The sequence below is a fragment of the Glycine max genome, chromosome 14 (genome assembly GCF_000004515.6).
Source record: "Glycine max cultivar Williams 82 chromosome 14, Glycine_max_v4.0, whole genome shotgun sequence".
Taxonomy (NCBI): domain Eukaryota; kingdom Viridiplantae; phylum Streptophyta; class Magnoliopsida; order Fabales; family Fabaceae; genus Glycine; species Glycine max.
The window spans coordinates 46,341,248-46,356,420 of NC_038250.2; the positions used below are offsets into that span (position 1 = coordinate 46,341,248).

Sequence of the window (15,173 nt, forward strand, 5' to 3'; positions counted from 1 at the left end):
AGTGTTTTTTTTTTTTTATTTAAATTATGTCTTTAAGAGGGTGAGCCCTGGTGCAGCGGTAAAATTGTGCCTTGGTGACTTGTTAGTCATGGGTTCGAATCCGGAAATAGCCTTTTTTTAAATTATGTCTTTAACTTTATGAATAGTAATTAAAAAAAAATACAACTAGATGTTCTAAATGTCTTCTTACACATAGAAAACATTGTATTTGATTCATAGATTTAATTTAAATTTAAAAATACAAATATAGCATAAATATTAGTACTTTGATTTCAAAATAACTTAAAGGAGCATAACAAATCTACAATAATACATGTGAAAATGTTTTTTAATATGAATGTTACACATGACTGACCTTTAAGCAATAAATTCAATTAATTTTTTTTAAAGAGATTTTATTTTAAATTATATAATAATTTATTGTAATCAGATTTTTTAAATTATAATTATAATAATGAAAATGATTAACGATGATTTATAATAATTATACATATTATATTTTTTACTGCATACCTATTATTATTATTATTATTAAATTAATTGTTTATTAACGGACGTAAGTAATAAAAAAACTAATTGTTAGTAATGAATATGAAATTGTTAAAGAATACTCTATACACAATTTTGAATAAGTTTACATGTAATTTTAATTTTTTTATTTTTCTGAATTTGTAATTTTGATCCTTTTATTTAGAAAATTCAAAATTTTGGTTTTCATATTTAAAAAAAAAATACAATTTTGGTATAATCTTTAATTTTATCTATATTTTATTTCTTTTATTCTTACATTATAATTAATTAAATAATTCTTTTATAGTACCTTAAATGAATATATTAAGTCTATGATTCAACTATATCAAAATAAAAGAAATAAACATTAGACAAAATAGAGGAATTGATTAAAATTGTAAATTTTCTAATATAAAATGACCAAATGTTTCTATTTTAAAATGAAGGAATCAAAATTGTGGATTGAGCAAAATAGGGAAACCACAACTGCATTTAGGTCTTTTGAATAAATATCGTTGTCAATTATGAACAATAACCTTCTTTGGTGTCCTCCACTTTTTTTTCCTTACGTGTTAACTTCAAACATAATAATTTATGCACAATTATTTGCATACAAAATAATTTTAAGACAATTATGATATTAAAAAATAAAAAATTAATTGTTATAATATCTTCTTATTGAACATAATTTCACAATCATTATAGGTAATCATGAAAATTATTGGTATCTAATATTTATATTTTAATTCAAATAGAGTTGGAGAATAAAAGACATTCAAAGAAACAAAAAAATGACAAATGAGTGTGTATTCCAAGATAATTCAATATGAAATAAATTAAGTAAGTTGATATGTAAATTGAGTAAAAAAATTGAAATCATAGAAGAAGTTTTAAAATTTAGAAACAAATAGAAATATCTTTTATTCGTATAATAAATTTTAAAAAATTAATTTTGATTTGATTGATTTATGAAAAAATACATAATTCTAGTAAAATGATGGTTTATATTTTGTTGGACATGGATATCTCCTAACTCATTGTAATTTAGTAAGTAAAAATAATTAAATATAAAATAAAAATATTCAACATGAAATGCTGAATTATTTTTTAAAGTATTTAATTTAATTAATTTAAAGTAATTAGGAGTAATATATTTTAATTCAAATTAATTAATAACATTAATATGTTTTGATTCAAAATTACAACATATTTAAATTAAGATAAAATATAAATAATTATTGAGTGAACACAAATTTAATTCTTATTTTTATTATTTCCAAATTTTTTAAGATATAATAATTTATTGGATCTTTACTGACTATTTATATTACAAATAATAATTAATAACTTAAAAATTATTATATTTATGATACACTATTGATATCTAGCACAAAACTATTAATTTTAGTTTATAATTCCTAATTCAAAATTTTAAAAATTCTTATATGTTAAAATTTAATTTTTTTATATAATTTTCTAAAAATCGACACATATTTTACCAATGACACATCATATCATATGAATTTAAGTTTCAATTTAAAAATAAATAATTAAAAATATCATTTTATAAATATTTTATTTTGATTTTTTATTACAACCAACAAGTCTAAGTTTAGATTGTTTGTAATATTATTTTTAAAAATTATATAAATTACTAACCTACTTAACATATAATTAATTATTATTTCTCTCATTGTATTTTTTTTAAAATTCTACTGAATATATAATATTAATAACAATTAATAATAGATAACAATAACTAATAACTAAATGGTTATAATAAAAATTATAAATAATTCTTACCAGAAAATTTAAAAAAATATATTTAAAATTTATTTTATAACAATATTTAAAAAAGTGTTTGCCGTATGTATCACAACATTCTAGTAAGGTAAAATTGTAAAATTAGTTTTCCACTTTATCTCCAGTTTCGGGTTTGGTCCCTCAGATTTTTAATTCACGAATTTGGTCTCCTATTTTGTAAAATTGTACAATGTTGGCCCCATACGTCACAATTGCACGTTAACTCTTACAAAAGGATGTGACTGTCACGTGTCATAATTAGTTAATAAAAACAATAATGTAATGGTTAGCAAGTGACTTTGACGGTCACGTGTTACGTTCTTATGACTGTCATATGTCATGTTCTGATTGGATGTCAATTCCATGAAAGATGAAATGATGTTTTTATTAACTAATTATGACACGTGACAGTTACATTCTTTTCTAAGAGTTAACATGCAATTGTGGTGTAGGGGACCAACATTGCAAGGATTTTACAAAATAGAAAGATCAAATTCATGAATTAAAAAATTGGAGGACCAAATCTAAAATTAAAGATAAAGTGGAGGACTAATTTTACAATTTTGGCTTCTAGTAATAATTAAGTAAAAGAGGAAAACTCATAGGAAAATAGTAGGAAAAGAGAAGGCAAGTAAGAAGGAAAAGAAAAGGCAAATAAGAAGGAAAAGATAGAGAAGCAGGGGAACCAAAAAGTCTTTCACTCTGTAAAAATAATTATAAGAAAAAAAATATATAAACAAAGACACATACACACTTGGTTTTGCTCCCTCTTTCCCCCATATTCCTAGTTCCAGAATTCAGATTGATCAATTCAAACCCCATAGATCATACATACCCTCTCCCAATCCTCATTGAACTCTCTCTCTCTCTCTCTCTCTCTCTCTCTCTCTCTCTCTCTCTCTCTCTCTATGTTTATTTAGTGCTCCTTTTTGTTCTGCATAACCCAATTAATCACTGACCCCTCTTTGCTCCCTTGTCTTCATTGCCCACATATATTTTTTTCGCAAAGTTTGTGACTTTGTGTTGCGAAGATGAGCGGTGCGGGGTTTAGGGCTTCAATTCCGAGCAGTGTCAGGAGGACGATCCAAAACATCAAGGAGATCACGGGCAATCACAGTGAAGAAGACATCTATGCAATGCTCAAGGAATGTTCCATGGATCCCAACGAGACCACTCAGAAGCTTCTCCTTCAGGGTATTCGATCTTGATCTTATTAATATCTCTGTTCTTGTTGTGATCCGTGTTTGGACTTTGTGTTTTCTCATCTGGGGTTCCTTTGTTTTGTTTTGATTTTGATTTTTTTACCCCCCCTTTTTTTTGTAGTGACCTTGAATGAATGATTGTGTGTTGCTATGATGGGGTTTCACTGTTGAGACACTTTTGTTAGGTTGAGAAGGGGATTTTTTTAGTTTTTTTTTTATTACCCCTTTTGGTTTCTGAGGGGCTTTGTGTAGCTTGACTTAGTAGTTGGTTAATTTGTTTAGATTATTATGGACTTTGCTCTTGGAGTCAGAAACTCAGAATAATTTATGGTATCATTTATTCGTGTTCAACCTCCACTGTCTATTTGTTTGTTTGTTGATGCGTTGAGCTGGTTTTGTGTTTAAGCTTGCACTGTCACTGAATCTGAGTTCAATTGATATTTTATTTTGTTTGACGATTGGTTTGGTGGAGTTTAGAATGCGAGATATTTAAGCAAGGAACTTGTGTTTGATGTGTTGAGAGTGGTTGCTTTGGCTTATTGGGTTTCTAATTCTAAATGAGTATTAATGATGCTGTTATGGGGTTTCATGTAATCTTTTCAATCTCTTCCTCAGTTTTTCATTTTCCAAATACATGCCTGGCACTTCATAACTATCTTTTTAGCTGCTAATAGTTTATTGAGTTGAATGTAGACCAGAACTGGATTCTTATGAAAGGATATTTATGCGTTGGTAAGGCATTGTCTTCTAACTTGATGAATATAGTACTTCCCCCCGAATTTTTTACTCCAAAATCTTTCCTTTATACTTTAATGTATGTCCTATTTCTAGTTTCTTACTCATTCTCATGATAAAGAGAGTTTCCTTCTTGGCTTGCTGATTTGGAAATCTAAACCCCTTTCGTTGGATGATTAATGCCATTGGCTTGTTGCAAATTCACAGCCTTTGCATTGCTTTTCCATGTTTTGTGCTGTGTGTAAGGCTAATTTGGAAAATAAGACTTCATTTATTTTACATTGTTGCTACATGTTTATGAGAAGATTTTCTTGCAGTTCTTGTAAAATTTTGGCTGCATTCTTCTACGTTGGAGCAGTTTCTCATGATATGTTTAGGATTTGGAACCAAATCCAAAGTTATAGCAGTATAGCAGATCACAGTGCGATGACATAACAAAAAAAGTTGACTGAATGGAAACACTTAAAAAAATTGTAAATAGCACTATTGATAATCATAGTTCTAAAACTTTAATAAATCATCTGGTACTGGAATAGGAAAAATAGTACAGGAGTAGACAAAAAATACTACAGGTATCAGTTTAAAAAAGGTCAAGATTAACTAATTTTTCATGATTCATGAGCATAGCAGTTAAAACTAAAATCATATTTAGCATAGTTATTACAACCACGGATGACTGCGAACAACCTACAAATAGGAAGAGATATAAGAGAACAAAAGAAGAGGAACAAATACTGAGACAACTGCATTACAAAGGTGCAGCTAGTCTTACATTCTATGTTGAAGGAGATGACTATGTGAAACAAGGGTACTGAGCTGGGTGCAATACCGAATGAAGCGTTGAAGGCCCGAGCAAGGTTGGAAGAGGGTGACAAATAGTTACTGGAGCCTCTCCTACATTTGGACTCAACAGAGCAAGATGCTATGTGTGACACTCTGTAAACATGATTTGTGATCCTTACATTTGTATGTTGGTGTCAGTGGATCTCGATTCCCTAATATGGTGTAGCCAGTAGCCCATTGGTGTAGATGGGTTACAATTAAGTTAGAGCAGCAAATTTGGCTCCTTGTAGAATAGCAACCACTACAGTCCATGTTGAACCACACTATAGGTCACTATTGTGGCGCTCCATGACACAAAAGTGAAGTGCATTGCAACAAGGATTCAGAATTGACCAAGAGCCATTCTGATATGCTATTGTATGTTGTAATGTCCATGGGATTGTCTGAACTTAAAGGCATGTCATTTCTGTGGAGTAATCTATTGACGTGTGAAGTTTGAAGTTCTTATTTGCTTGTTTTACTTGTCTACTTATTTATAAGACTTTGTTGTTGTTGTTGTAGTTGTCTACTTAATGGGTAAATCCTAAGCAATGAATCTTTGTTTCAGACTATTAATTATCAGTTTTAATTTTTATGCGCAGTTGATTTTTCATGTATTTGATTGGCTGTAGATGTGTGTTCAGTTGCCCTTTGGTAATACATTACTGTCTTCATAATAGTTTTCATGCTCTTTTAATTGTTTCCCCTTCTGGGTTCTTGGTTGGAGTGTGAAGTTTCATGTTGTCATCATTTTGCATATAATGTTCCAATTCCATTCAAGTATTGTTCTTTATAATGTCGTGCTGAAGTAGCTTGGGCAGGGCTTTTCCTTCTTTGGGGTTATTGATTCAATCTTTCATCCCTTTCTTTTTGAATGCCTTTCATTCATCCCTGATTTCTATGGGCTCATTGGTTCTTAACTTTTGATGTAAATTGTAAATGAGTTTATACATTAATTTGTGTTACATATTTATTGTTCTTGTGACGTCAATATCTTAACATAAATATATTTTTTGCAGACACATTTCATGAGGTCAAGAGAAAGAAGGATAGAAGAAAGGAGGTGAGATATTTAAGTCAGTAATGGCCTTCAATAATGTATTACTAACTGGCTCTCATGGTTGATTATCTATTGTTTCTTTTGTTCCTATTGTTGAATAGATTATAGTAATTGAAAACTGAGGCTTACTGGAAATTTGTGTCTAATCATACCACATTGGAATATTATAATTGTACAACTTTAATTATAGCATGGTAGTTAATCCTAAATAGTGGTGAGGGGCAGCTGACCCCAAAAATGCTATCGGTGGTAATGGGATGACCACTATTTTGAAGTTTTAAGATACACCTAAATTATAACTAGCAGTTGAAGCTGTCTTCTTTGGTCTTATTTGCCATATAGTGTATGTGAAAGACTCACTAGCCCTGGTTGCATCAGCAACGGCTCCCCAAGTCAAGGGATCATCATCGAAAACCAATTCATCTTCAGCAGCCTTGTCATCTAAACCCATTTCTCCTAAGAACTGCTTATTACGATCATCAATACTAATTAGGAGAATGAGATCCATCACATAACAACACTCAAAATGTTCTTCAAGAGCTTTCTCGTACTTAATCAAAACCAAGTCTTTCAACCTTCGATGCTCACGCCTCCTTCGATGCTCACGCCTCCTTCGATGCTCACGCCTTCTTCTTTGGTTTTGCTTTTTCCTCTAGCTTTTTTAGTTAACTTGGACTGATAGAGTATTCGTGTTAGTTGTGACAGTTGTCATAGACTCAGTCTGTTATGACAGCTGTAGGTTAGTTGAGTTAGTCCTGTTGGCTTCCTGGAGAAGTCTGACTGATGTATAAATAATCATCTCTATCAAAGAGAGTGTGGCTGCAATTTGTGGTGCCACAGGCGAGAGTTGTCTCACAACAGACTATGAGAAGAGTGGCAGGGTGCTGCAACATGCCATGACAGTGCTATAGCACTGCTATTGTGCACTATTTAAGACTATTAGCAATTAGTTTTCTTATTACTAGAGAAACCAACTCCTTAATTAGAGCACTAATTGACTTTACTCATTACTAATATCATAGATATTTTTGAAACACTCCTGCTCAAGCTAGAGTGTATATAGCATATGCACCAATCTAGTAGGACATTTTTCTTCTCAGCCAGTAGCCTAGTACTTCATTTCTGATTGGTAGATAGACTTCTATTCCTCATTTGCAGGAGAGAGATGATACTTTTAGGAGTTTTAGAAGTTGTGTCTCTTGTTTGCTTATGCGATGTGGCTCTTTTCATTTACTTATGCTCTAATTATTTTCAAATTTTATTGATCATTCAATGTAGTTTGCTAATTCTCTTCTTGTTTCTCCTTTCTTTTGTTTATGATTTTGCAGAATCTTAACAACAGAGAATCTGTGGAGCCACGCTGGAGGCATGGTACCCAAGGGCGGGGAGCTAGGGGTGGTCGGGGAAATTTTTCACCTCATAATGTATCTCATGGTGAATAACCATTCACAACTATTACATATTTGAGGGTTTATTCTTGTCAGTTGAAATAGTTTTTGGCTTTGACTACTTTAGGTTTTGTATGTCTAGCAGTATTAGAAATGGATAGATGAGTCTGAACATGGTGTAACATCATCTGACTGTTTTCTGTCACATTATTTCAAATCAATGGTCATGCTGCATATCTTGGAAGTTGTTACCTGGCCATTTATGTGTATACCTTGTAGCTTAGATGAAAAATACTGGCTAAATCTGATTCTAGTCTCAATTATTACACAAATTTAGATATTATGTTGGCCATTCAGTGCACCTAAATCAATGTTATGTTTTATGGATCTTCTCTCAGATGCTGCTGGTAGCAAGAATTCTGGTACAGGAAAAGATAGTGGAACTCATCAAGCCACTGAGAAAGTTGTGCCACCTTTGTCAGCTTCTCAAGAGACAATATCTAAAGAAAAAAGTTCTGGAACAAGGTGGCTATATCAAATAATTTGTTCCGTGTTGCTAACTGTTATTACTATCCTCTGTCAATTATTTTACTGCTATTTGAATTTAAATTCTGGTACATTTGGTTCAAACTACATATAACTATACATGTTTTTTCAGCTCTGTACCCATTAATGCCAATGGTCAGACAAGCGTAACTTCCGGAACTACTAGTGGTGCAAGTCCTTCCCCTTTATCTGCTGGAACTGGAGACAGATTGGGTTCATCTTCTTGTGATGTTAATAATTTGAATAGTGCTTTGCCTTCTGATAGTTCAAATAAAGTTGCAGCAGTTGCTTCAGGAAGTGGATCAATGCTTTCCTCCAGTAATCACCCAGCATCTTCATCAGCTGCCCATTTCTCTTCTTCAGACCCAGTACTTGTTCCATCTGATGATTTATGGTTTCCTGGTGCTGTTGGTGCAATTAGACGTGAAGTGGGAAACCTACACCCTCCTGGGGAATTAAGTGCTGTTAACTCGGCCGAGAACAAATTAACTGCTGGTTAGAATATTTGATATTTTCTTCCATAATTTGTTGGTTTTAAAGTTTTCCAGTGTAATTAACGAAGAATTTTCCTTCCATTAACTCATGCCAGCTTCTGAGATTGGTAGCTCTCCTGCGCAAGGAAAGATTCAAGGCAAATCCCAAGGAGCAGCAAAGAATCATGTTACTGAGATGTCATCCACTTCATCAGCAGTAACTCATAGTAGCCCTTCAACCAGTAGACCTTCCTCTAATTACACTAGTCGATCACAACAATTAATTGGCCCTCAAAAAGGTAAAGTTTATATCCCTGCTGTTCAAAAGGTACATTTTTGTATCCTGCATAGTCCCTAGATTTAGACGCATCATGCATGAATATGTTTTATGTGTGAGCTTTGTGTTCATTCTTCTGTTGCTATTGTGTCCCCTGGCCCCCACAACCCTCTCCAGCAAAATAGGCCATCTCTGGAGGCTGAATAATTTGGTTCTCTTTTTTAACCTCTCTGTTCCGAAGTCTCTGTTCTTTATTTCCATCTCTTTGATTATTCATCTTTGTTTCTTTCTTTGTTCTCTCTATTCCTCTATATTCTGATATTTGAGTCTCTCTTTCTGTGTTTTGAGCCTATTATTCCTGTTTTTTGAGTCTGTATGTTCTCCAAGTCTGTGTTTTTTTCTTTTACCTCTGTTAAGTGGTTCATTTATGTTCGTTCTGCAGTTTTCTTAGTATAGTTTTTGTATGTATTATTCTTTATTACAGTTTCCATTGTCATGTTTCTGCCATAGTCCTCAACACTATCTGCTATTTTGTTATGGCATAATTTTGGCTTTCTGCCATCCACCATTAATAACATTGATTAGAATATTATTATTTATGTTAGAATGTTTATAAACTATTGTAAGTCAAAGTCAATAAGTACCACAACATGTGTGTACAGTGTGTCCTAACACAATTTACCTATAATTCTCTTTAGTATTGAAATTTTGGAGGTTTATATTTTTGTCATTACCAAGTTATGTTTCCTTTTGTTGAGTTAGTAGTTTCATACTCATTAAAAATATCATTATCTGGTTCCCCCCCCCCCCCCCCAAAAAAAAAGGGTTTATGATAGAGCAACGCTGTTTGATCCACACAGCTATCCTCATATTGTGGAATGAGGCTTTGTTGCTTCATATTGTAGAAATTTTATCATGATATTATCATAGCAGGATTACATTTATGTAGAAAAACCTCCCATGCCTTGTAGGTATTTGTGATGCATACTGTTTTGTGTATCTTGTTATGCAAGTTGTTATGTGATTGTAAAGATTCTGTCATTATTCATTACCCAGTTAATATCCATATTCTGGTGTCTTTAACTGTTGAATGTATGGTTTTAATTTTAAGATATTGGTAGATGCATATTTGTATAGATTTGCATGGATATGCTGGTAATGGTGTGTGCGCTTACGAATTTTTCCTAGGTGTAGCCATTTATGATGATTGACTTTTTCTTCCACTGCTGCCAATTACTCCTAGTAGTTGATCCCAGTTGGTGGGGATTTCTTATTTGTTAGATGCTGTTAGGATGACTTGCGCTAGATTTATAATTAATTTCTGTTTCCAACAGCTGGTTCTAATAAGGAGTGGAAACCAAAGCCAACAAATACGATTAATCAGGGTTCTGGACCAGCTAGTGCATCTGAGGCTCTTGTTTCAGTTGACCCAACTGGTCAGTTACAATCTGCATCTAGTGCGCTTAACTCTGAAGAAGCTACTTCAAAACTGCAGAGGAAGCTGGAGGATTTGCATCTTCCACAGCGTCAACATGTTATACTTCCAAACCATATCATTGTGCCTGATTCTGAAAAGAACAAGTTTAGCTTTGGAAGTTTGGGAGTTGCTTTGGGAGTTAATACAAGCTATGTAAGTGGCCCAGAGAGTGAAAAGAGTTCTACACCTGTTTCTGAAACATCTCAGACTATTGAAGAAACTGTGGAGGAGCAGGATTCAAGGTACCTACTAGTGACCTGCCTAAATAATTTTATTTTTCTTCCATCCACTTCTGGTATTATAATGCTATTTATAAGATCCTAGTATTACTTTAACCCTTTTTGCAGTTTTTTTTTTTTTGCTGGAACAAGTATCTTGAATTTCTATTGTCATTTCAACCACATATCCCTATTGTTTTCTATACCAATATTTTTGAGGAAAACATTTTAACTTAATTTTCAATAGTTTTCCATTTTGTTTTCTGACAACTTTTCTTTAAATCAACAGTCAAAATGCTGCAGTTACTTCTGAGGTTGGAGATTATCCTGACCATCCACAATCACCCACTAATGGAGCTGAGAATTTGTCATCCAGTGAGGTTGATGGCTCATCCAGTGCTATTCAAGAGTATAACGAGTCCAAGCAAGACACTGCTTTGCCATCTGGAGGTCATCAGTACTCAGGGGTACATACTTCTCCAAACTACAGTTTTGGATTCATGCCCCCAATGTTGGGTACTCAGCTTACACAGTTTGACAATTCTGAGTCTCAAACACGTGATGCTTCTCGGCTTCCAAGTTTTATTGTGAGCCTGCTACCTATATTTTTTTATATTTCATTGTTTAATTCATTATGTCTTTTTGTTGCTTAAAAGGCTGGTTGTTATCTTACTATAGGTTCATCAACAATTGGATCCGGCTAGTTACTATGCCCAGTTTTATCGCACAGGTGGTGATAGTGACGGTCGCCTTTCACCTTTTTCTTCTGCTGGGACTAACACCAAGTACAATGGCAATGTTACAGTGCTTCCTGCTCCAACTTCTCAATCTCCTCAAGAGGTTTGCACTGATTATATTGCTATTCAAATTCATTTCTGAACCATCCATATAATTTGTTTCTCAATCTCCTTCATACTGTTTTTCTGCATGCTTCTTGTATTGTAAAACTGGATTTCATTTCTAATTGCATATCTATTTTATGCATATTTGGCAGCATAGTTTTGATTACGTAGAATATCTACAAACAATGTTATTTCCTGAAAGGATATTATGTCTAGTATGAGCTTAATAGTTGATCCATTTCTGAAATGATATTTTAGTACATATTTGATCCATTTATTTAATGGTTTTTAGGTTTGGTGACAGTTAAACTTGAAAGTATATTTGTGCCTCTATATTTGTCACAGCTGAATTTTCTTGCATATACTTCTTAAGCTAAGCTTTTTATGTCCTGTTAATTTTCTAGCCTTTTTGAAGAAGGTTCTGTTACTAACATGTTTACTTCCATTGTTGGTAATGTGTTTGGGTTCAAGGCCCTGCACGCTCTACATCTTAAGGATTTGCAAATGAATCCCTACTGCTTATATTAAAACTTTCCAAGGTCCGCCTCATGGCATCCAAGTTGAGAGAGATAAATTGAACAAGTATGGTCGTCCGCTATTAGGATGTACTATTAAACCTAAATTGGGGTTATCCGCTAAGAATTATGGTAGAGCTGTTTATGAATGTCTTCATGGGGGACTTGATTTTACCAAAGATGATGAAAATGTGAATTCCCAACCATTTATGCGTTGGAGAGACCGTTTCTTATTTTGTGCCGAAACCATTTTTAAATCACGGGCTGATCATCAGCATAGGAGGGAAGTTGGGAAAATTGTGAATAGAGGAACAATAATTGGCGAAGTTGAACCTGTTTATTTCTAGAGTTTCTTTCAAATACTGTTAGGGATGCAAAGTCATTCACAAACCTCCACATGATAGCTTAAACTTTTGGGAAAATTGGTGCTAGACATGGTATTAGAGTGGTTCCATCTTATATAACCTCATCCTGGTACTATTCCACTGCTAAGTCCCCTTAAAATCTTGAACTCCTCTCACATTGTATCACAACCACAACCTATATAATCATGTGGTGTTTTGGAGTTTGATTATTGCCACCCACATTCTCCTAAATAAAGCTGAACTTCAGCACTAGACTGTCATCCATGCTTCAAGCCTAAATGACTCTTATGCGATGGTGAATCCCCACCTAACAACTTCAACTTTTGGAGAGTTAGTTCTTGACAAGATGCTTTACTAAATTAGAGAGATAATCAGTTATCGTGGGCTGCCAAAAAATTATGCTTCCATTTGTTAGATGATTTTATTAGAAGTGAATTGGACTTAACTAAACCCCAAAAACTAGCTTAAGGTAGAACGATTGCAAGTATTGTAAGCAGTATTTTCTCTATATTCTTAGTTGCTATGGACATCTTAACACCCCTCTCACACTTAGGACTGAACCTCTGTGGGTAACCTAACATCAATACTAGATAGGCTTTGATAGTTGATACCATGTTAGAAATGAATAAGGCCCAACACAACCCCAAAATCTAACTCAAGGAGGGCCCAACTACCCGAGTTGCCTTATGAGGAGCATTTTGGCCATAGCTGATGTAGAACATCTTAACCAATTTAATAGGCATACCAAATTATTGTGCTTTCATTCAACTCTGTACTTTTTATAAATGTAGTCTATCAGTGAACATGTGCTCTTCTTTCTGTGTTGGCCATGTAGTTTTTCTTCACACATTAAATTGGTTTGAGTTTTTTTCCCTGTTGTATTGATGCTGCTGGCTAGAACTGACTTCATAATCATAATAATACTATTAAAATAGTGTTTTCAACAATGATTTTCTTGAAATAGAATTTTATCGTTTTGGGAAATCATGGGAAGAGACCCAATCATTAAATTCTAAAGCATTTTATGTAATTTTGACCATTTGATTGGTGCACAAAGTTTTTGATGAATTTAAGCCATTTTATGTTTATTTGTAGGGAGGTGTCTTGTCCACCGCAGGTCCAACACCACTTGTGACTCAAGCTGCTGGGCTGATGCAAAGCTCAATAGCTGTTACTCAACAGCCTGTCCCTGTCTTCCGACCTAGTGGGGTGCATATATCCCATTACCCTCCTAACTACATTCCTTATAGTCCCTATTTTTCACCATTTTATGTCTCACCTCCAGCAATCCATCAATTTATGGGTAATGGTGCATTTCCTCAACAACCACAGGCCAGCACTGTATATCCCCCACCCCCAGCTGTTGCTCCCACCGGAATGAAATATCCTCTTCCACAATTCAAACCTGGTGCAAATGCAGCAAACCCAACTCACCTTGTAATGCCAAGTGCCTATGGTGTATATGGCTCCTCTGCAGCTGGTTACAATCATAATTCTGCAGCAGCTGCAGGGAATTCAACCTCCAATGAGGATCTTGGTTCCTCTCAGTTCAAGGAAAGCAATGTGTACATCGGTGGACAGCAGGTTAGTTCCTTTTCACTTTTGCATCTTCAAGTTTGTTAATTTGGTTAAGAACATTAATGGCCTCTTATTTGAATGGTCAGACAAATACTACATTTGCATATAGAAGTTCAATTAAGTTTAGTTTAGCAGGTTTAACCCCAGCTCCTACAAGACAGTTATGAAAAGCATATGCCATGAAATTTACTACTGTACTCGACATATTTTTATTTTTGGTACCAGAAGACCTACTTATGATGATAATTATGTTCTGAATTTCCACCGCAGAGCGAAGGTTCAGCAGTGTGGGTGGCTGCACCTGGCCGAGACATTACCAGTTTGCCCACTAGCACATTCTACAACCTCCCTCCTCAGGGTCAGCATGTGACTTTTGCCCCAACTCAGGCTGGCCATGGCAACTTTGCGGGCATGTATCACCCTGCACAAGCAGTGACGGCAGCAACGGTTCATCCACTGCTTCAACAATCCCAGACAATGGCTGGAGCAGTTGATATGGTAGGACCTGGAGGCAACGTTTATCAGCAGCCTCAGCATTCACAAATCAATTGGCCGAGCAACTACTGAGGCCAGGAGTCTTTCTGACAGCTAAAATTAGATAATTGAGTCCTATCTGGGGAAGTTTTTTGAGAAATGCCAAAATATGGTTGGATTTCTGAGGGCAAACAACATGGCAATTGGCTACCTTTGAGGGTAAGAAGCTGGAAAATTTGCCAATATGATCTTCAGATTGCTTGGATTTAGGACATATGAAGGGTAGGACACCTGTAACCGATATTGACCATTAATGTTAGATGAGGTAGAAACATATGCAGGCCTTCTCTTTTTTACTCCTGCTATTTTGTGTTACCATTAATACCTTTCCATAGCTCCAAGCTTTTCCTTCCCTATCTTTTGTTGGGTCCTTGAACTCTATTAAGAGAATTGTTGAGTGATGAGAAATGTCCATTCTTTGTTTTTAGTTTGGGTTTATAGGGTTTGGAAGGTTTAGGTTGGTGGGGAAAGCTTTTCCGGTGCCCCTTGTCTTACCTGTAAAGTGAATTTTGATAGCAAGAAAAATCATTTACTTAAGCTGTTGTATTGTTATGGGCAAAGTAAACTGTCAATTGTTTTCAGCTAACTAATATTGTTTGTCATGGTTTACAGAAGAAAAAAAAAGTTGGGATAAGACTTAGGAACACTTGTGCAATTTATTCTAACAGTAGTTACGTGGAATTTTCTTTATTTCTTGGTATTGTTTTGATTCCCTATTTCATTTTTTTTAACTTAGTACAAAATTGGATTGTATGTTGTACTCTAAATTTGAAGTTATATTTCGTCCCTTAATGTGTAGGATGGTGTGCACTGCGTAATTAATGTGCC

The 15,173-nt window shown here is 34.1% G+C and overlaps 1 protein-coding gene across 1 annotated transcript; it reads left to right on the top strand.

The window, feature by feature from the left end:
* Window positions 1-3,014: 3,014 nt before the first annotated feature.
* On the top strand, window positions 3,015-14,882 carry LOC100809372 (GBF-interacting protein 1-like). The gene is made up of 11 exons (XM_003544231.5): window positions 3,015-3,507; window positions 6,092-6,135; window positions 7,461-7,566; window positions 7,919-8,045; window positions 8,179-8,561; window positions 8,656-8,838; window positions 10,151-10,535; window positions 10,801-11,098; window positions 11,190-11,351; window positions 13,329-13,817; window positions 14,082-14,882. The coding sequence occupies exons 1-11, from the start codon at window positions 3,345-3,347 to the stop codon at window positions 14,376-14,378; spliced, it is 2,637 nt and encodes an 878-aa protein (XP_003544279.1). The 5' UTR covers window positions 3,015-3,344; the 3' UTR covers window positions 14,379-14,882.
* Window positions 14,883-15,173: the final 291 nt, after the last annotated feature.

Coding starts and splice junctions, on each gene's coding strand:
- LOC100809372 (XM_003544231.5), top strand. CDS start 3,345: ATGAGCGGTGCGGGGTTTAGGGCTTCAATTCCGAGCAGTGTCAGGAGG. Junction 3,508..6,091: donor TCAGAAGCTTCTCCTTCAGG/GTATTCGATCTT, acceptor TATTTTTTGCAG/ACACATTTCATGAGGTCAAG. Junction 6,136..7,460: donor AGAAGGATAGAAGAAAGGAG/GTGAGATATTTA, acceptor ATGATTTTGCAG/AATCTTAACAACAGAGAATC.